The sequence below is a fragment of the Bombus impatiens genome, unplaced genomic scaffold (assembly GCF_000188095.3).
Source record: "Bombus impatiens unplaced genomic scaffold, BIMP_2.2 scf_1334, whole genome shotgun sequence".
Lineage (NCBI taxonomy): Eukaryota > Metazoa > Arthropoda > Insecta > Hymenoptera > Apidae > Bombus > Bombus impatiens.
The window spans coordinates 81,050-102,162 of NT_177753.1; the positions used below are offsets into that span (position 1 = coordinate 81,050).

At 32.0% G+C, this 21,113-nt stretch overlaps 6 protein-coding genes across 13 annotated transcripts; 3 read left to right on the forward strand and 3 right to left on the reverse strand.

Annotated features, from left to right (window-relative positions):
* The first annotated feature begins 9 nt into the window (after positions 1-9).
* LOC100749501 (sorting nexin-30) lies at positions 10-3,009 on the forward strand. Of its 2 annotated transcripts, XR_002947745.2 has the most exons (8): positions 10-214; positions 373-528; positions 631-741; positions 851-1,015; positions 1,090-1,285; positions 1,361-1,635; positions 1,714-2,132; positions 2,350-3,009. XR_002947745.2 is itself a non-coding variant. In XM_003493807.4 (7 exons), exons 1-7 carry the CDS (start codon positions 50-52, stop codon positions 2,071-2,073), a joined length of 1,428 nt encoding a protein of 475 aa, XP_003493855.1. In that variant the 5' UTR covers positions 10-49; the 3' UTR covers positions 2,074-3,009. The 2 variants fall into 2 exon arrangements, 1 of the variants encoding a protein (XP_003493855.1); XM_003493807.4 differs by having other exon boundaries at positions 1,714-3,009.
* Positions 2,527-7,029, reverse strand: LOC100742726. 2 transcript variants are annotated; one of them, XM_012392198.3, is made up of 10 exons: positions 6,830-7,029; positions 6,309-6,427; positions 5,957-6,202; positions 5,732-5,847; positions 4,275-5,657; positions 3,985-4,194; positions 3,792-3,901; positions 3,503-3,717; positions 3,181-3,437; positions 2,527-3,116 (listed from the first exon to the last, which is right to left on the reverse strand). In XM_012392198.3, exons 1-10 carry the CDS (start codon positions 6,989-6,991, stop codon positions 3,031-3,033), a joined length of 2,904 nt encoding a protein of 967 aa, XP_012247621.1. In that variant the 5' UTR covers positions 6,992-7,029; the 3' UTR covers positions 2,527-3,030. The 2 variants fall into 2 exon arrangements, with proteins under 2 accessions (XP_012247621.1, XP_003493885.1); XM_003493837.4 differs by having other exon boundaries at positions 5,726-5,847.
* On the forward strand, positions 7,002-9,653 carry LOC100749935 (vacuolar protein sorting-associated protein 33B). Its single transcript, XM_012392202.3, has 6 exons — positions 7,002-7,506; positions 7,577-7,800; positions 7,879-8,385; positions 8,460-8,690; positions 8,774-9,099; positions 9,182-9,653. Exons 1-6 carry the CDS (start codon positions 7,349-7,351, stop codon positions 9,443-9,445), a joined length of 1,710 nt encoding a protein of 569 aa, XP_012247625.1. The 5' UTR covers positions 7,002-7,348; the 3' UTR covers positions 9,446-9,653.
* Positions 9,543-13,624, reverse strand: LOC100749617 (eukaryotic translation initiation factor 3 subunit C). Its single transcript, XM_003493808.4, has 12 exons — positions 13,506-13,624; positions 13,089-13,194; positions 12,863-12,995; positions 12,487-12,771; positions 12,267-12,364; positions 12,070-12,197; positions 11,579-11,989; positions 11,295-11,504; positions 11,073-11,226; positions 10,796-11,011; positions 9,905-10,721; positions 9,543-9,796 (listed from the first exon to the last, which is right to left on the reverse strand). The coding sequence occupies exons 2-12, from the start codon at positions 13,179-13,181 to the stop codon at positions 9,663-9,665; spliced, it is 2,679 nt and encodes an 892-aa protein (XP_003493856.1). The 5' UTR covers positions 13,182-13,194; positions 13,506-13,624; the 3' UTR covers positions 9,543-9,662.
* Positions 13,625-13,771: 147 nt separating this feature from the next.
* LOC100749816 (dnaJ homolog subfamily C member 7) lies at positions 13,772-17,101 on the forward strand. Of its 6 annotated transcripts, none has more exons than XM_033323923.1 (11): positions 13,772-13,886; positions 14,007-14,065; positions 14,364-14,455; positions 14,530-14,654; positions 14,732-14,920; positions 14,995-15,113; positions 15,182-15,500; positions 15,571-15,736; positions 15,812-15,958; positions 16,031-16,183; positions 16,272-17,101. In XM_033323923.1, the coding sequence occupies exons 2-11, from the start codon at positions 14,049-14,051 to the stop codon at positions 16,358-16,360; spliced, it is 1,416 nt and encodes a 471-aa protein (XP_033179814.1). In that variant the 5' UTR covers positions 13,772-13,886; positions 14,007-14,048; the 3' UTR covers positions 16,361-17,101. The 6 variants fall into 6 exon arrangements, with proteins under 6 accessions (XP_033179814.1, XP_033179813.1, XP_012247628.1 ...); XM_033323922.1 differs by having other exon boundaries at positions 13,778-13,917; XM_012392205.3 differs by having other exon boundaries at positions 13,784-13,886; positions 14,007-14,075; positions 14,372-14,455.
* On the reverse strand, positions 17,016-20,348 carry LOC100750132. Its single transcript, XM_003493813.4, has 5 exons — positions 20,020-20,348; positions 19,132-19,512; positions 18,777-19,055; positions 18,194-18,687; positions 17,016-18,113 (listed from the first exon to the last, which is right to left on the reverse strand). The coding sequence occupies exons 1-5, from the start codon at positions 20,185-20,187 to the stop codon at positions 17,963-17,965; spliced, it is 1,473 nt and encodes a 490-aa protein (XP_003493861.1). The 5' UTR covers positions 20,188-20,348; the 3' UTR covers positions 17,016-17,962.
* Between the last annotated feature and the right edge of the window lie 765 nt (positions 20,349-21,113).

Sequence of the window (21,113 nt, forward strand, 5' to 3'; positions counted from 1 at the left end):
AGGACGCAGTGCTGTTAAAGCTGTGTGTCTGTTGCTTGACAGTTTAAAGATGATGACCTCTTCGGAAATCGAGGTAGAGAACTTGAGTGAAAAGAATGTGGAAGATTCTGCAATTTTAGAAGTAAGCACAATGGCAGTCGGCGGTCTTATTAAGCAGGAAAGCCGCGATGTCGATTTTCTTTCGAATTGTAGCACGTCCGTCGAGGGTTCTGTGGTGAGGATATAACCTGTAATATCTTTGACAGTCACTGCATTACAATGATACAGAAATAAAAATCACGAGTTTTGCATAATGTCTTACTATATACAATTAATAGCTTTAATTATTTACGTTTAGTATCGTGTTTTATTTAATGCAACTTTTATTTCCAGATAGCTTCTCCCTCCATTGACAGTTTCTCTACTCTACCAGAGCAAGAAATATCAGATTTTCAAACAGATTCTAGAGATCTACAAGTAAAAGTAGACAATCCTCAAAAGCATCTTGAAACGCTTGAAACTTATATTACTTTTCGTATAACAACAAAAGTAAGTTTTATTTCAAGTTTATAGTTATATATCTGTAGAGGACGATAAACCAGCATTGATAAAGGGCATTGATAGAATGATAAACTTTTTGCATCATTTTAGTCCATGAGACCAGAATTTGAGGAAGGAGAATACATTGTCAGGAGACGTTACAATGATTTTATTTGGTTGCGACAAAAATTAGTGGATTTATATCCTACACATATCATACCAGTGAGCCATTATATATTTTTGAACCATATTAACTCTATGTTTACTTACTTATCCCCAGGATAGTTTCATAACTTATGAGAATGATTAAATATTAATATTATTATTACAGCCAATGCCTGGAAAACATACGTTACTTGCTCAGTTAGATCGTTATTCCAAAGAATTTATCATAGCACGCATGAAGTTGTTACATGTATTTCTTAACAGAGTTGTGAATCATCCAATTCTCAGTTGTGACAAAAATCTGTACATTTTTCTGACTACTAAACCTGCAGTAAGAATATTTTTGTCTCTTATATATTTATTTCTTCAATATACTTTTGAATATTGTACTTCCATATTTTTTAGGAATTTCTTATACATCGTAAAAATCGTGGAAATGTTCTTGTTAAAATGACTGATTCTCTGCAAAATATCGCAAGCACATATACCATGAAACAGCGTCATTTTGAATTTGAGCAAATTCGGGATTATTGTACAGCTCTTAGCGAAAAATTAGCAACTGTAGATAAAATAAATCATCGTATACATAAGGAAAGGCAAGGTATAACCAAAGATTAGTTGACTCGTTATATTAATTACTTTTTATTATGATCTCAATTAAATTATGTTTTATTAGACTACTTGCTGGAATTGCATCAATTACATCCAATTTTCACCTTATGGGCAACTTCAGAGCCAGAATTAGCTTCCTTTCTGTTAGCTATTGCTAAAGCAATAGAATGTAATGCAGTGGCTCATCAGAAACTCTTAGAAAACGTAACGAACGAGGAACGAGAATACATTTCATATGTAGATGCAGTTAGAAATGCTTTATCCCGACGGGACTCAATGCAAATTGAATACGAAATGACCGTTGAAGAATTAGCAAAGAAAAGATTAGAGAAAGATCAGGTGCACTTTACATTTTGTTTTTAAATGTAGTTATTATTAATAAATTGCGATATTTTATGATACTAATTATTCAAATAGCTAATGGGTCTTACAAGCGGTAATTCTTCAACCCAAAATTGGGGTGGATCACTTTGGAAGGCAGAATCCCGTGACGAAAAATTAGAAAGACTCGGACAAACTATTCCACGACTAGCAAAGCAAACAGAATTATTGCAAGATCGTGTAGAATGCGCGAACGAAAATCTTCGAAGTGATTTACAAAGGTGGAACGTTGAAAAACAAATGGATTTGAAAAATATGTTAATTTCAATGGCAGATCGACAAATTCGACATTATCAGCAGTGTATGAGTGCATGGGAAGAAATTCTCACTGGTTTGAAACTGGATGGAATAGGATCCGAAGTTAGCGTAGGACCACCTATCAAGATTCCCGTTTGAATTCTATAATCTTTCACTTTCATACATACAGATAGTAATTATCTTATGCATTTATAAAGGTAAGAAACTTAAAGCCATCCTTCGCCAGTAATGACAAATATTTTATTGCATTTAAGAAACTGACCTTTCCAGTTTCATTGTCGCTGCTTCAGCAAATTAAATAACTTTATCTCTCAAATCTTAAATGTTTTTTGTAGAAAGTACAATCGGTACTTATATACATTACAATACAGTGATTAGTCGCACACGTTGTGCACATTTATATATGTATTTCAGTTTTCCAGATATAAAAAGGTTTATGGTAAAATGGCTTTATAATACAACACGGTTACGCGAAGTTAACGCGAAAACGCAAATAAATGTATTTAATTCTATAAATCTAACTAGAGCAACTTTTAGCATAAAAAATTAATTAGAAAGTATGTTGAGATATATTTTTCCTTTGCTAATTAATTTTGGGACCAAGTACTAAATAATTTGTTACTAGTTATTCCATTTCTTTGAGACCATATACAATACATTCATTGACAATCAGTTCTTAGTTACTTATATCTGGTAATTACCAAAGTTTATCTATAATATATAGATAATCAATATATAGCGCTAGAATATAATTTACAAAGTTCAAGCAAACTGCTTGTAATATTCGTTGTATTATTATTCAGTATCTTTAGTCTATGTCATTAAGTTTTGAACAATCCATTATAGCGGCACTTAACAATCAACTTATTTAGGTAGTCTCGTGAAAAAAGCACAGTAAGAATCTATACAACGTGTTACATCTGTTGCTATTCACGCTTGGAATTAATAATTTTTTGAAATAGTATCATAAGTGTATGGGGTATGTTTCCAATACATTCAGTATATTGTACACGCTATCTTATTGATGATGAAACTCATAGATTTGTAACACTAAATAAATTATTATTTGCGACATATCGTTTAGTCGATAATTATTTACTCGATCGAAGAGTAATTTGGCATCGGTGTTATGTAAAATTCCACCAGGTTATCCAAATCATAAAGTCTAGTTATAGATTCACCTAAAAAATATATCATGTATTTTTTATTTTTTAAAATAATGTTTACTTCATTTGGAACGCTTACCTGCCAAAGTCATTTCATTATGCAAAAATCGTACTGTGTGCGCATATGGTTGTTGTATCTTTTCCCTTAATTTTGGCGCTAAACGTCTGGTCGGGTTCCATAATGGACTACGAAAATTTGGAACGTTCATACAATTTGGCTTCCACGATTCGGTTTTTACTTCTTCCAATGGTAATATATCAGTTATCCTATATTGGCTTGTATTAATGTTCCATGTGAATTTGCATCCCACTTCATACTGTGTTCTCTCTTGAGAGCTATATTTCACCAAAATAAGTATTTGAGGTATAATGAAAATTCTTGAACATAAACTAGTACGAACCATTGAGTTTGACTACTAATTTCACTAGCCTGTATCTTCATTATTAATAGACAGATAATGTCACCACTTAACGCGCACACATCTATTATTTCTATATCATAATCACTACAATGCCAATATTTCTTCTTAAATCTCATACAAATCCAGTCTGCAATATGATGAGAGAACGTCTCAATATCGAAACTTAATTGATTTATCGAAACGCATGGTACTATCTAAAAATTCGATAATTGTTTAAATTTATCTTATCAATTGTTGAATAAAATCATTCAAATTTTAAGCATAATACCAATTTTTCAGCTTTGCTATTGCTAATCATTTGCATTTGAACATAACCAGATCCATGGACATGCATAGGAAGCACACATTGGTAACTCACATATCCTCCTGTTTCCTCATCTGTAAAATGTATATATATATGAATGCTTATGCTTGTTTGTTTTTATTTTAATTACCAAAAAATAATAGAAATTATAATATACCTTCAACATCTGTAATAACTGATATCATTTCATCATCAAGTTCTATGTAACTTCTCTTGAAATGTGCAGTGCATTTTATACTAGGGTACTGTAAATTTATTTTTGGAACTAATGGCGAGGAATTAACAGAATGCTTATTAGAACGATCTCTACTTATGCCTCCATTGGATAGTTGATTCTGATTCAATGGACGTAGCACATTTTTTTCCGCTAATAAATTAAAATAACATTATTGACTTCATCTATCAATAAGATCGAAGTGCTCCCTCGATATGGACAATTCAGTTTACCTGAATCAATGATTAAATCATTCGACAAACCAATATCCTGAGTAACGCTGAAATCATCCGTTTCACTCTGATCGGAATCCACCCAATGCTTCTTACCATTTGGCAGTGCGGGTGACATTGTAGGAGAGGACGATATCTGATGTATTGAACAGCCACGATGTTTAAATTGATCCCGTATATGCTTGAAAGGAACTATGTTCTCGGCATCCTCAGTTTCGTCGCAGAACTCGTACTTCTTATCAGCAAGTCTTCGTTTCCGGAATGAGCTGAGCTTTTCACAAGTCTCTTGCGCTTCGTCCGTAAATTCATACGCCTTTTCAGCTTCGAGGATAAGCTTATGCGTAGCTCTTGTCCTCGACTGCGTTGAATTCACAATGGGAGGAGGAGAATGTAAATTAGATCTTTTGCGTGGACTTGGATGACGAAAGGATCGTGACACAGGAGGTGACATTAACCGCGAAGAACATGAAGAGGATGGACTTATAGAGACCGAATGAAGAGGAGAATTAACAGAACTGACATTGCTGTCCTTTGAAGCGCCAGGTTGAGGAGAATTAGAACGTTGACTGCGCGTGCTTTTATGACTAGACTCTGAATTCCGGGTTCTCAAGATGTCTGAGGGTGGCGTGAGAATTGGCGAAGACCATGTCATAGTTTTGAGATCGGAAGGAAGTCTTTGTGGTGTAGACCGTGGGGAACACGAGGGATGCTTCACTAGTGTGATCAGATCACTACCGATATTGAGTTCCTGGGACATGTCCTCACAGAAGTCCTGTAAGATTTTGTCTCTGACAGAGATCGCTTGCTGTTCGGTTCGTGAGATCGGACTACCGTTTCGACATTTACACTCGATGCTGTCGGAACACTCGCACGACTTAACACCTACGACATCAGCAGACTTATTTATATCACAGGCACAGTCGCTTTGATTGCTGCTTGAGGTATTTAATGAATCACGACCTAACTTATCATCTAATTTAATTGGTTCTTCTAAAAAGTCATGTTCTATACTCGACTCGCATCGCGGCGATTGATCCACCGCACATTCGGGTGTGCCTACTTTCTCGTCGGAACTCTCATAACGTTCCACTGTCTTTGTGTAATCCAATTCTTCAACATCACTCATGTCTAACGGCACTGTGTCGGGAATTACAGTATCCTGTTTATCGCTAGACTTCTGGTTTTTTGATTTTGGAATGTCCAAGTCCACCCTGAGCACATGTAAAAAGTTGCCTGTGTTAACTACCACATGATTCCAGTAATTCAAACAGACAGTAGCACGGAACCTAGGATATGGAGAAATTACTTCATAGGTGGTATGGACAGTGAGTCCATGTTGAAGACAATTACACCGTACACAACCATCCCAGTTTGCTGCAAGCTCTGTAAAAAATCAAACAAATATTTTTTAATTTACTGCAATGCATTTTATACATGTAATGTTATATTACCTTCACCTTCTTCTTCATAGGATGCTGCGACTTTCAAACAGTCCTTACAATTTTCAAGAGATGGTACTGTAGTTATTGTTAAGTACGCTCTATCTGTTGGTTGAAGGTGTAGCCAATTTGTACTAGAAATTTATGTTTATTAATTACTTTCACTTACTTCATAAATTACTTAATTTACTTTGTAAATTTGAAGACTTATCTGATAAATAAAATAATTAAATGAAATCTTACCAAAGACCATGTATCACTAGTTTATTCCTCTCCAGTGGCCATTGAGATATAACAATACTAAGTTCTCTGTAGATAGTGTAATTACCAAAAAGCGTGACTTCTGCAACTTTACGTGCAACATGATTTGGAGTAAAGGCCCACCAATGTAACAAGTATTTGTACAAAGAGGTAGTGCCACTCACATCCATGGTATATGTGTATGTAAGTAAAAACTGACCACATTGTGTCAATCCCATTACAATGTGTCTTCAATAATAATAATTATTGTTATTACAAGATTCTCAATGAATGAACATTTTCTCATTTTACTACATTTCCTCGTGATATAAATTTACGCATGTAATAAACATACCCTGCTTCAAGTGCTGATTTTGGGATTACATGTAATAATGGTAAGTGTCTCCATGAAGGTACAGTAGCAAACAGTCTTTCTTCTGAGGCATAGTTGTGCGCTGATAAACAACCTCTGATCTGTAAAAATTAATATTTTTTTATAATACCCTCATCGTTCTTCCTCTCTAATTAACAAATTTTAATAGATCACTGTTGCTCTTATATTTTTTTAATTTCTATTTCTTATAGGTATCATGTAATCATTAATTCATTTAATTTATAGTAGAGAACAAACAAGAGAGATTAAAAAACTTCATGAGCAAGAACAAAAGCACATTTTTTCTTGCATCCATAAAATATTAAACACTATGTATCATTTAACAACAAGCATACAACACCGAGGAACGATTTAAATTTTCTTCCTGGACATGTCTTAATTGTTTTCCTTTTTTTTTCACATTATCACAGAATTTTGGCAGTTATTTAGGGTCTGTCAATTTCATTAACGCTCGTAGTAAGTTGAAGGTTAAGCAACATTACCTCTCTTAAAAATAGCTTCTGTAAGAAATGTCTTTTACTGCGTCGATGAGACAGGCATGGTTTCTGACCTACTATCACGTATTCCGATTTTTCGGAAGTAATATCAGAGAACCATTCATAGCAACAATCTGAGGTAGTATCGGAAGACGATGCGTCCGCCATTTTTAAATAACCCTACTGAGATACTATACGCATACGCGTGAGTATTGAAAGGATTGGAAAATACGTTTCACTCCGGTTTACGAAGCTCTGCCACATGGGTGCACTAGTCGAGTTGTTTGTTATGCTTCCTTTAAAAGAAGTATCAATTTAATGTGATGTGGTTTGAAAATCACTTGCAGTTCAAAAGAATTTTGATAGACGAATAAAACATTGGAATTCCATTATAGTTTTTAACTTTACATCGATATCATGTCATCGAACAAAAATATGCAGCATCTTTATAACTCATAGTGGTTAAATAATTTTGTTACTACTTATTATCAAATTATCGAAATTTATAATATATATTAAAAAGATATGGACATCACGTTGGATGATAGATTGAATGTATTACAACAAATAAGTCAACGAAAACTTGTTGAAATACTGGACGCGATTCCCGGAACCAAAGACTTAGTGATAGAGCAGAAACTTATGAAAATTTTGGACAGTTTTGTAGGAGTTTCTGTACTCAAGTAATTATTTTAAATTAATGTGGCATGTTACTTTTTGAACAGATATTAAATGATATTATTTTTTACTTAGACGTTATGGCGTTGAAAAGATTTATAAAATGGAGCAAGGCTTGAAGCTTTCAAATTCTCAACACATCTTTTTGGTTTCAAGTGATTTGATTGCTTGCAAAAGGGTACTAGATCAAATACAGTCAGAAATTCCTTCAAATATAAAACCACATGTACAACCATATCATCATATTCTAGTTACTCCATCTGTACCCACTGTTCTTAATTCAATAATCGAAGAAGAAGGTGAATATTTTATTATGCAATTAAATAATCAATAGTTGTTTCAGTCCCATTAGAGTAAGAATGCAAATGTTTGTTTAGGATTATCTGGATTAGTTACATTACAAACATTATCTTGGGAATTTATAAGATTAGATGGGAACATCTTATCTTTAGAAAACTGTATGTTTATTGATCTTTACTATCACAAAGATACTACATTACTGCCAGCATTAGGACGTAGCTTATGGTCACTGCAACTTATACTTGGTTCACCCAAATTGACACTTTCCTTTGGAAAGTATAGTCAGCAAATGTTCAAAATTATGGAGTCAATGAAACACTGTTTAGGCTCCTCTAATATAGAAAATGAAATAGGAGCTTTAATTATAATGGACAGGAATTATGATTTAGTTACGCCACTTTTAACCCCTGTAACTTACGCTGGATTATTACACGAAGTAGTGGAAATAAATGTTGGTACAGGTATTTTGGGCAAATCTCAAGTTAAGCTAGATCCAGATAAAGATCAAATTTATGGGGAAGTAAGAGATACACCATGCAGCGAAGTTTTTCCAATTTTACATGGGAAAGCGAAATCTTTAAAATGTATGTTCTTATATATTTCTTTTATTAATTTATTTTTCATAAAAGTTAGCAGTATTTTTAATGGTTCATATCAGTGGAACAGAATGCGATACAAACAATGAAGTTATCCGAAATGGAAAGATATGTAGCGACGAGATTACAAAAAACTAGAGATCTAACGCGACAACTTGCTTTTCATATTTCTGCTTGCCAGCTAATAGCAGACACATTAAGTTCTGACTTTCAAACCTTGCAAAAAATAGAGAAATGTATGCTTGAGTGCAGAGAGAGGAAAGAGTGTTTGAGTCATATTGAGAGATATGTAGGTATGTAAATTCTTTTAATAGACAATAACACTGTCTTTTTTCAGATGATTTTATTCATCGCGATCTTACAACTCATTTTTCAGACGATCATCCACTAAGAACCTTACGTTTATTATGTTTATTATCGATTACAAGCGACGGAATTACCCAAAATGAACTGGATTCTATACAAAAACTTTATCTTCATGCTCACGGTTATAAACACATACCGTTATTTTATAAATTGCATAGTATAGGTTTATTGAAGTATAGGTCAGAAAATATTTTACACAAATTACCAAATTGGAACAGTGAATGGAATAATAATGCACAGAAGTTAAAGCTGTTACCCAGTTACTACAAGCAAATGGAGCAAAAAAGCCGTTCGTGTGCAAGTTACGTATTCAATAATGTTTACGTACCACTAATCGTTAGTAATATTATTAATTAAATTAGTTTACTTGATAATGTTTAATATTGAATGGAGTTGACAAAAATTCACATCTCTATAGGCTCAAATATTAAATATTGTTGTGAATCAAGAAAAGGATACTAAGAGTCTTGATGAATTAACAAATTTATCTAACTGCGTCATAAGTGGCCAACGTGGTTCATTATTACCAAAAATGGTAGTGATATGTATCATTGGTGGTATTACCTATGCCGAAATAACTGCTTGCCGGTTTATAGAAAAATCGACTGGGATTCGACTTGTACTAACCTCGGATAATATAATAACAGGTAATAAATTGCTGGAGAAGGTGCAAGATATATGAACATCTTAAAGATGATAATCAAAAATTTGTAACATTTATATATAAAGTAATTATATGTAAATAGTAGCAAACATGGAAGTATAAATATACACTAAAATAGTGATTAATTATTTATATACTGTTATTTTCAACATTATTCACATGAGTGTGTATACACGGTACAATGATAATCCACTGTTAAACACCCACATAAACAATATTCAATGTTCCCTGATTTTTAATAATTTCGATTTTCTTCTCGATTACGATCCCGATCACGGTCCCGTCTCTGACGGCCCCAATCTTGTCCCTGTCGATTGTAATTTTGCCTATCACGGAAGTTTCCTTGATTTCCTCTTGAGAAGAAGTTTCCTGTGACGTAAGACGTTCATCATCATCAGTATTTTACAATCATATACAATACAAATCATTTTACAATTTTACAATTATTTAAAATTACTTAAAGTTTTCATAGCTTACCTTGTTTCATTTCGAAAATACGTTCATTAGAATCCACGAAGTTGTTTACTTTATCGGTAAGCTGCAATGCTAGAGATTGTAAACGACTTGGTTCGCTGCGATGCATCACAACCGTTTCTGTTGGATCATCCAAAGATGCCATCAGTTCCTCGTTGATAATCATTTTACTAATGATGGAATGAACAACAGGTCGCTTCAGTTGAAACATCTCTGCCAATTTTGGCATAGAAATCGAATCATAGACGTGGGAATACGTGAACAAGTACGTTCTTAAAGCCTCTTCTTTGATTAATCTTGTGAGCATGTCACGAACTTTGTCCGCTTGGTAAAAGAGGTCCCAAACTTTAGCATTCATTTTTTCGTTAATGATAAAATTATTGCAAGCCAACCAATTTCCATTGCGCATCGCTTTCGCCGCCGCGACAACGTGTTCTCTCATAGATTCTGGAGGTCCAACCAAAGACTGACGTTCACTTGATCTCAACTGTTGATAAAATGTCTTGGAAATCATTCTTCTCCTCGCATCAAATTCATGTGCAGCCATGTACGGAATTTCAATGAGCATGGCAGAAACTAAATAAACACACTCAAGAAGTTCCAAATTGATATGCATATGGAATGGCATTTGCCTTTGTTTTTCGATTTTTTCTTGTTCTTTGCTCCGTTCATGTTGTCTTTGAGGAAGAAGACCTTGTGCCAAGAGTTCCTTTACTTTACCAGTCACCATTAAATCAACTAAACAATTGTGTGCGTCTTTAATATTCGCGTGACGGAATGCACATAAACCCAGATGAGCAATAGTTCTGTTGTATAAAATCTGTAATTGGAAATAGAGGGGAATAAATTCATAAGAATATGGAAAAGCATAATTTCATTATAAAGGATACAAACTTGTGTAGCTGGATCGGAATGCTGAATGGTTTCTTGTAAATGAGACATCAGAATAAGATCACGTGCTTGAAACCAGTTATCGTGAAGAGCATGATGATAAACATGAGAAAGAATCGCACGAGTTCTAAGTCTGTCTGTCCCGTCATGAGCATAAACGTATTTACAAAGCTTCTCCATAACTTGGACAGATGTTGCAACGTCTAGACCAAGTTCTCCCTGAATATGTATATATTATATTCTTAGATTTTTATCTGTAAAATATTAATTATATACTTACTTCTTTTTGTTTAAGAACATTTGGATCAAATTTATAATATAGATGTTCAATTTTACGTAGGTATACGCGGCAAAGTTCAGAAACTGTGCCTTGCCTTTCTAAATATTCTTGAACTTTATCTATTATCATGGACACTTGTTTCTCATCTTTCAACCTAAAAAGATGGTGAATATTTTCGTTTACATTTTCAATTTACTAATTTATTTAAATATATATACATACCTTTCTACATATTCATTACTGTGTGGATCGCATTCCTTTAATAACTTAGTAAATTCCTCATCTAAACGTTCTACTAACGTTAGCACACATCCATGTATTTTATAAGGCGGAGTTTCGTACTCTTCTGCATCCTCAGATACCACTTCAGCGATAACCATATCTTTCGTGTTCAAAAGCATATCAAGCATTTCTGTGATACGTTCTAGTATCCTGCAAAAAAATAATTTATTAATTCATAAATTGGGTTGGTTTCATATTCTAAAAATTTAGAATGTAATACCTACTTTGACCAATATTCGGGTTTCATTGCATCTGATACTTTTGGGTTGTAATCGAAAATAGAGGACACAATAGAAAATTTAATTTTTACAGCTACTGCTGGTCCAAGATTATGAGTATCGGCTATGGATTGCAGTTCGTGTAAAAGTTCAATTTGTTCCCTTCGATCGGTACGTTTTTTACCGCGAGCCGCGATGATCTCAGAAAGTTTCTTCAAGACAGCAGCAACATTAATTTCTGCATCCTTCGCAAACATTTTCGGCTTTTCGGATGGAATGGCTACACCGCCTTTGACAGTTTCCCATTCACCTTCTTCGTCGTCTTCATCTTTCTTCTTTTTCCGTTCCTTTTCTTTACGTTCCTTTCGCTGTTCCTTTCGTTTTGTCTTGTCTTCTTCTTCCTCTTTATCTGTCACTCTATTTCAGAATATGCCAATGTTAATATTACATTAATTAATTATTACTTTCATCTATTTGTGTGAATGAATTAAACATACTTTTTGATAAACCGTTCACGTATATTTTGATATTGACCTTCATCCTCACTACTTGTACTCTCGCTATCTGAAGAACTACCCCAGTCAGATTCACTTTCACTACCTTCTTCTCCATCAGCTATGCTTTTCTGTAAAAGTATGATCTTGTTAATATCAAGAAAAGGAAGTCACAAAATATTTTATTACATATAACAAACCTTAAATTTAGAAGTATCTGGTTCACTTGCTTCTGATCCAGCCTTTTTGAAAGGAACTGCACTGTCCTCCTCTTCCTCAGATTCTATAACTTCCTCAGCTAGAAGATTTTAAACAATGATTAATTTTTATTTTAAATAATTAAATTAGAACATCAGTAAATATTATTGAATTACTATTGAATTGAAATATTATTGAATACTATCAGTGAAATTGACTCACGTTTTTCTTCCTCCTCATCATCATCCTGATCTGGATTTTCTCTGAATTTTGCTATATCTTCTTCAAAATCTTTATTATATTTACGAAGTTTCTGACGCAATGAAGTCAATGACTTTGAATTGTTTTTTGACATATTTTTACGACCCTCACGATCTTCCCATACTTCATTGATAAAATCTTCCATTTCTACTAAACATCTGATGTAAAAACGTGGTGTTTGACCACCTTCTTCCTTTGCTATTACAGGCAGAGCTTTTTGATAAGCACGCATTAAATCCTCAAAACCTATAGATACAATATAAATGATTTTAATTAAATGAATACTTTATGAATAATTTATATTTGTTTAATATCATTAAACTTTGTAAGCACTTACTGGACAACATGCTACTCATATCTTTGATCTTTTTATAATTTCTTATGAGCTTGATGAGATTTGCAATCTCTTCGTATCTTTTTTCTTTGGTTGATCGTACAACCCTCTTAGTTTCTTCTTCTTCATCACTGAACTGAAAAAATTTTACATTATGTTAATTCAAATTTTGTATGTTTGCCACGATATAAAAAAGGAAATAATGAAATATTATAATGTTTAAATTTACGGTAAAAGCTGTAGTCGGTGCTCGTTGAACCTGCTCCTCCTCAGAAGCACTATCAGATTCAGAATCTGATCCAGTAGCAAAGAAACGACTCATGTTTAGAAAAATACTGTGTTAGAAAAAAGGAACAAATTTAGTAAATGTTTAATACTTGAAAAGGTGGTATATAAATGTATATACTTTATTATTAATAAAAATTTTTACATATATTTATTTATAAAATTTTATAATATAATATGATAATAATAAAATTGAAATTTGAACTGTGCATGTAATAAGAAAATCTGTTCTGTATATGCGATAATTTTTAAGCACATGGTGCAATAGTTTGATTAGTATTAGTTTATGTTGAGCACGCATTGCTATTAACAAAAATGATGTAAAAGTATATGAATTTTGTTTATTCATTTATAAACTTACGTATTATAAAATTGATCGTTTTTTTCGCTTCAAATGGTTAAACTGCCACAGGTTAGAATGACAACGCCATTAAAGGCTGATACATCATAAAATTGCTGTGATGAAAGGTGTTCCAAAAAAAATGGTGGAAAGTTTTCAAATTCTCCTTGATGTTTTTTTTTATTCAAATTATTATTAGGACAAAAATTTGATTAATTATCGCACTAATGATTAGTATCAAATAATAATTAATTTAAAATTAATTTGGATTTTTAAACCATTTTGGATGCGTTTTGGAACGTGTATATACTAATTTCCTGGGATCATTATTACAAATGCGGCCCTTCTGTTGGTAGTTTTAAAGGGAGTAGGACTGTTGCACGAAGGGAATAAACCGATTGGGTTAGTACGTATATATTTTTGTTACAAAGATGTAAGTTTCATAATAATATAAAATGACTATGTATAAACATAGGAATATCATATAATATCTCATGAAATATTACGCTTACTATTTTTCAGTCTTCTAGGAATATACACAAGTATATTTCAAAACATTCGACAATGTCTACTATTAAAGAGTAAGTAAAGACCGAGAATATATAATGTCGCGTTTCGTTTAATTTATTAAATGTTACTTTTTTAATAAACAGAAATGATATATACCGTGGACTGATCGATCTTTTTCTTTATATATCGTTCAAAATTCTTAAACATTCTTTCTATCTCTTAATAATCGTTTTAATTTTATATTGACCCTATGTTTTTAATATTTTTTATGGGGTTACATAATTGACTTGGTAAAAGATGATATGGCTTTAGTTTATATGATTATGATTATGTTTTATCAAATTATTCAGTGCAATATTAAATACATAGATGTTCCAAACATGCAAAAATGCAAACTGCCAAAGAACTTTATGGTGGAAAACAATACAAGGAAGCATTAAAAGAGTACAGTGAACTTATTGGTAAGTATTTGTTCAATTAAAAATTTGTTATGATGTTATGACCTTATAGATGATTAAAATGAATATCCTTTTAGAATTATACCCAAATACACCACAACTTTATACAAACAGAGCTGCATGTTACATGATGCTTAACAAATATCCTCTTGCCTTGAAAGATGCAAAGAAATGTATTGAATTGGATCCAAAAGTATACAAAGTACGTTAGACATAAAGATACATAAAAATACATTTAAAGAAATGAACATTCTTTTAATTCAATTCATTTACGTTTAGGCTTATGTAAGAATTATAAAATGTTGTCTGATTTTGGGTGACATAGTTCAAGCTGAGACTACTTTATCCAAGTTATTAGAGATTGATCCCGAGAATATAGGCATTACCACAGAGAAAAAAGACTTAGAATATGTGAAAAAATTTCTTAAGGATGCAGATGCTGCATATAATGCTAAAGATTATCGTAAGGTTTGTGGCTCAACTTCTGAATGAACATGTGCTTAGTAATATAGATAATAGTGTTTAACATATAATATTTGTAGGTTGTATATTGTATGGATCGTTGTTGTGATGTGAGTAATCGTTGCACAAGATTTAAATTAACTAAAGCAGAATGTTTGGTATTCTTGGGCAGGTATCAGGAAGCACAAGAAATAGCAAAGTAATTGCTTTTTTCATGAACCTAAAGTAATCAAAATTATTTTATATTTAATATCAATGATATTTCAGTGATATCTTACATCTTGATAAGCAAAATGCAGATGCTATATATGTTCGTGCTATGTGCCTATATTTCCAAGATAATATTGACAGAGCATTTGCACACTTCCAACAAGTACTTAGATTGGCTCCAGACCATGCTAAAGCATTAGAAATATATAAGCGAGCTAAGAATTTGAAAAAAAAAAAGGAAGAAGGCAATGCTGCTTATGAAATGGAACAATATTTGAAAGCATATCAATTATATACAGAAGCTTTGACTATAGATCCTCAAAATATAGTAACAAATGCAAAACTCCATTTTAATAAAGCAACGGTTGCAGCAAAGGTATTATATTTTCATATTTTATTAAAATCGATTTTATAAAAATTACTAACATTTTCACATAACCCTATAGTTAAATCGATTAAATGAATCGGTAACAGAATGTACGGAAGCACTGAAACTCGATGAAAAGTATCTTAAAGCACTCTTGAGAAGAGCAGCTTCTTATATGGAGCTCAAAGAATATGAAAAAGCTGTTCGTGATCTCGAAAAAGTGTATAAAATGGATAAAAGTTCAGGTAAAGAAGATACACATTTTACTTACAATAATAAACACTTTTATAATAACATATTAATTTATTAAATATTGACAGATAACAAACGATTGTTAATGGAAGCTAAGTTGGCGTTAAAAAAATCAAAGAGGAAAGATTACTACAAGATTTTAGGTATTGATAAGAATGCATCTACTGATGATATCAAAAAAGCATATAGGAAACGAGCGATGGTACATCATCCTGGTAAGCTTGAAAATGCGTGCCTATTCAGTTTATTTTAATTATGTTAATCTATCTTTACGTTATTATGTACAGACCGACACCCTAACGCAACGGAAGGAGAAAAGAAAGAACAAGAAAAGAAGTTTAAGGAAGTTGGAGAAGCCTATGGTATTCTATCTGATCCTAAGAAACGGTCGCGTTACGATAGTGGACATGACATTGATGATTCTGAAGGTGGATTCCAAGGTTCGCACAGTCCGTAAATTTATGCTGGTATAAGATTTTATAGATAGTTCAGTATATGTGGTATAATAATTAACTTTTTTCTTTATAGATATCGATCCAAATGTAGTGTTTCAAACATTCTTTCAACATGATGGTTATCAATTTCGTACAGACGGTTATACTTTCCACTTTGGTTAACAGCATTCCAAGGATATGTTTTCTTCTACTGTCTTACTGTTTCAAAAGATCATTTCATTCTAGAGATGAATATATTGGATTTGTTTATCTTCCATTCGTAGCACATCCCATATTATCAGGTAGCATAAATAATATATATAAAACCTATTAGAGAGATATAGTTTTATATATTTATTTAAATAACTGTAAATATGTCTTATATGGTATTCTGATATATATGTAGAGTTTTTTGCAGTAAGTGTGAATGTATATTGAAAATCATATTAGTGATCTTCAATAGATATGTTTCTGATAAAGCATATACTTGTATTGATATAAGTACTTATGAAAATTATGTTATAAGTTATTTTCCCTTACTCTATTCAGTGATGTTAAAAAGTATGCTAAATGTCACAGCAATTAATCAATTTCCTCAAGTTACTTTATATATTATACAATGTTTAAATTATCTTTGGAATGATAAATGATCTTATACACGTCTTTCTATAGAAATATATATTACATTGAATATCGTTATATTAAGCAATAAATTCTTGAAAAAGCATACGATCTTCATTTATAGTTACTGAAGCATAGAGTTAAGGAAATAACTGAATAAAATAAGAAAAATTATATTAAACATGAGCACTACTTCGGGATTTAAAAAACAAGAAAATATGTTAAATACCTTATTTATTCCTTGACCAAAAAATAACATTGTTCATACAGTATAATCGTTAAAATAAAAAATCTTGCTCGCTATTTCATTGCTTTATTTATGTAAATACAAATTTTATTTTAAAAAACATTAGTCATTTAAAATAAATTATCCAGTAATGACTACTTTTTTCTCCGATGGTAATAAGATTTCGGACGCAACTAGTTCTTCAGTTGTATTTGTTATTTTTATTTCATTTTTGCACGCATCTAATGTTAATATCTAACGTGATTCATTATATTCCTTAAGTACGTATATAAGGCACGCCATAATGGTCACAGCTTAAAAATACAAAAAGATACAAAATTCCGGAAGTTACATAAATATGAGTTGGTTGAATCAAATAGCTCACATTTAACGCACACAACCAAAACACATTTATCTAAAACTCACATAAAAATATGCAGTAGCACCTATATAGTTATACTTTTAACAAATACACGTGTATATTTAATATTTTATTAAAAATTGAAAGTTTACAGTTATTAGGCAATTTTTATAACATTTATAAAGCAAATTTTCAATCATCGCTATATAACATAGCACACTTTCATCTTAAATATTTTTGGAGCTTTGTATCTTTTATGCTAATATTATTGAGCATGAAAGTACTATTTAAAAATATACTATGTTAGGTTTTTAAAGTACTTCGATTTTAGTTTAAGTAACTGATTCATAAAAAATAAGTAATAAATTAAGAAACTTTCCTCCTCCTGTTATTGTACAGTTTATATACTATAGCACTTCATACTTTGTAAATCAAATATGGTGTTTGCAATCTTACACATACAGCATAAGTACTTACACATTCAAGCAATACTATCCTTAATGATATATACATATATACAAATAATCTACTAAAATCCTGAATTAATTTTGTGCTATAATAGAATATTATATTGAGACTATTTATTTGATTCGTTGTAGGATGCCCTACCCGCCAATTCAAGTAAGTAACGATCAGGATGATCTTTCCAATCTCTAGCAGTCAGTTTAACGGTCCTCTGCTTTTCTGCTTCCTTCACTTGCCACTTTTTAATTTCCAATTGACGTTCCCTATAAAATATTTCAAATTAATTTTTTTTATTGAAATCTATTCATCTTTATATAAGAAAAAAAACAAAAAAAAAAGATACCTTAATTTCATATCTCCACAACCCCAAACTTCTAAGCTAGCAATCGGATAAGGTGCACCTGCTATACTGACTGAATGGAATGATTCATCTATACTAATATACGGCGAGCGAGGATTACTTCCGAACCGTAATCCATGAGGATAACCTCTGATACCAGTATTCAAGTATAACACTTTAGCTCCTTTTTCAATAACCCTATATGAAGGAAACAATTCAATGCCCATCGAATCTTCATCACCCCAATACAGATGACTTTCACGCCATTCTATCGCTGAACATATGCAGTATGTAGGACGCGAAGTATCTCCATCTGGATTAACAATCCGTATGAATAAAAGAGTGGGTCCTCTGTACCCTAATACATGGTAAAGAAATCGATTAGCTCCTGTTCCATGTTCTGAGCTATTGTACAATAATGTCCAGTGTCTAGGACACACATTGCCCATTCTTTTAGCTATGAGTGCATGAGTAACATCTTTTGGTGAATCATCTGTCTAAACATATATTTATCTTATTATTTTACAATTCAGTGAAGTATATATCAATTTTCAAAGTATATATCAAATTTCAAATGAAAATATACCTGAAGATAACATTCGGGTAGAGTGCTTGATAATAACCACACATAGCTCATAGGTAACAAAACTTGTGGAAAACATAAAGAATCTGGTTGCTCCAATATAGGTGTTGGTATCTCCAAATGTGGTTGTGGTTGTTCTTTGGATAAAAGAGCTTTACCATTTCTGTAAGCAGTTGTTAGTACATGTATTATATATCGATGAGGGCCATATATTAGACGTGGACAATGTTGCCAGATCCAGTTGCTCACATAACTCACAGACAAAGTATGTTTGCCATGAAACTGTAATACACATTCTATAGTTTTAGTTTCGTATAGGTTTTGGTTAATAATGCTAATAAATATTAAATTTACTAACACACGATGATACAGCTGAATCAATTATTTGTCCTTTATAAATACAGGGAGAGGTTCCGCTACTATCCATAGCAATATTATAAGAAATGTTCAATAAAGCCTTCAATCCATCAGGATTTATGCTTCCATCTCCTTTTATATCAGAATACATCTTCACATAATTCTCTAATACAGTTTGATCACTCATTACAGAGAGGAACTTCTCTGCTTGTTGTTTGAAAGAATTGGCACTCAAGTGCGTAGTATTAACATTGGCAGCATGATGGAGATAATTGAATAATTTTTCACCTAACTCTGGATAATTGGGGAAGAGATAGCATTGAAATATAGATATTGTTATCCCATTTATACGTTCCTGTTCGTGAGTTAAATGAGACAAAATCTGCAAAATGAACAATCTAACTAATACATGCTTTCTAAAATTAATTTTAATAAATATTAAATCTTAATAAACCTTAATAGATATTATTAATGTTGATAAATCTACAAACTAGAAAGTAATAGTATCTTATTTTATTAACGTGGAAAGAAATGACAAACAGTTTTATATTTATTCACATTTTTGGGAAAAGACCAGAGATGATCTAAATTAATTTTTGCAACGCAAAAATATTATTTACGAAAAACATTACATCAGCAACATGACATCGTAGGTTATACGAATTATAAAGATTGTCAAAGGAAAAGTGGATCGAAAATAAATTAGTTAAGAAATAATTTGAATATTATTTGTGAACCATACAAATCAATTTGCGTTTTTAAAATGTGAAACAAATATTTGTAACGATTAATGATTTTCAAAAGACGATCGACATACTTCTGCGATATATCGAATATATCTGTTTCGTTCGATTTACGAAGAAATAGTAATTACAAATTGACCCTATACCTTCGCTAGACTTTCAATTGGAAAGAACTGCATGTGCGAATTACTTTCTAATTCGGTCCCTGAGGAACTTTTCGAAAGATTGTTTGCGTTTGCATTATCACCAACATGAACCACAGCATCAGCCTTCTTGGTGGATACATGTCCACCACGTGTTGCTTGATTACCCATTTCTACCAGTTTAATATTAAAGTATTAACAAATTCACTCTCTTATCTAAACATATCATCACTCACAACAACAAACATGCATACAACCATATGCAACTTTTTAGAATATTGTCACGAATGATACGAAAGCAAGTGTTGCATTCGCGACAAATCGAATCCCACCCGCCCCTCCAAATAATTTCCCTTTTAAGTATGTTCTATTAACTGTTCACTAGATTATGTTCGAAAATCGGATTGGTTAGTCAGAACTCAGGAAAGATAAAGCCGAATTTACACCTTTTTCACTTTGGATGATTATAGCGAATTATTCATCGAAAAATAATATTTTCAGTTACGTTTTATCGTGAGGTGACCAGTCAACAAAGTAAAGCTTATTTTGAATGAATTGAATAAAGCCGAATTTACATCTTTTTCACGGTAAATGTGAATAATGAAAGCCGGAGTATTTATACCAGTTCACTGGTTGAATTCATTTCATTAGTTTAAAATATTCTTCAAATTTACTAAGTTGATCCTATAGATCTTGAAACAAAATGTGATAATTTTCTTCCCTGTGTTAAAGAATTTATTATTAAGATTCTTAATACAGGATTGCCCAGAAAATAGTAAGAATAGGCCAAATCCATATTCATTTCGTATGATATGTATCATAGGAGCGTGAAATGATTGGATTCAGTATATCGTACTTGCAACGGCATGGTCATAAGACAATACCGTTTCGCTACGAATTAATCATCCATTTAATTTATCAAAAGAAAAGAGTGATCATTACTCAATTTAAATGAAATGCGGAAGAAAACGATGTTTTTCGATGAACTATCCGTGATGATCATTCAATATGAAAAGGTGTAAATCTGGCTTAAGAACGTACAGTGGCACGCAAAAATATTTGAGCACTTATCACAGAATCTTTTTGTGGATATATTA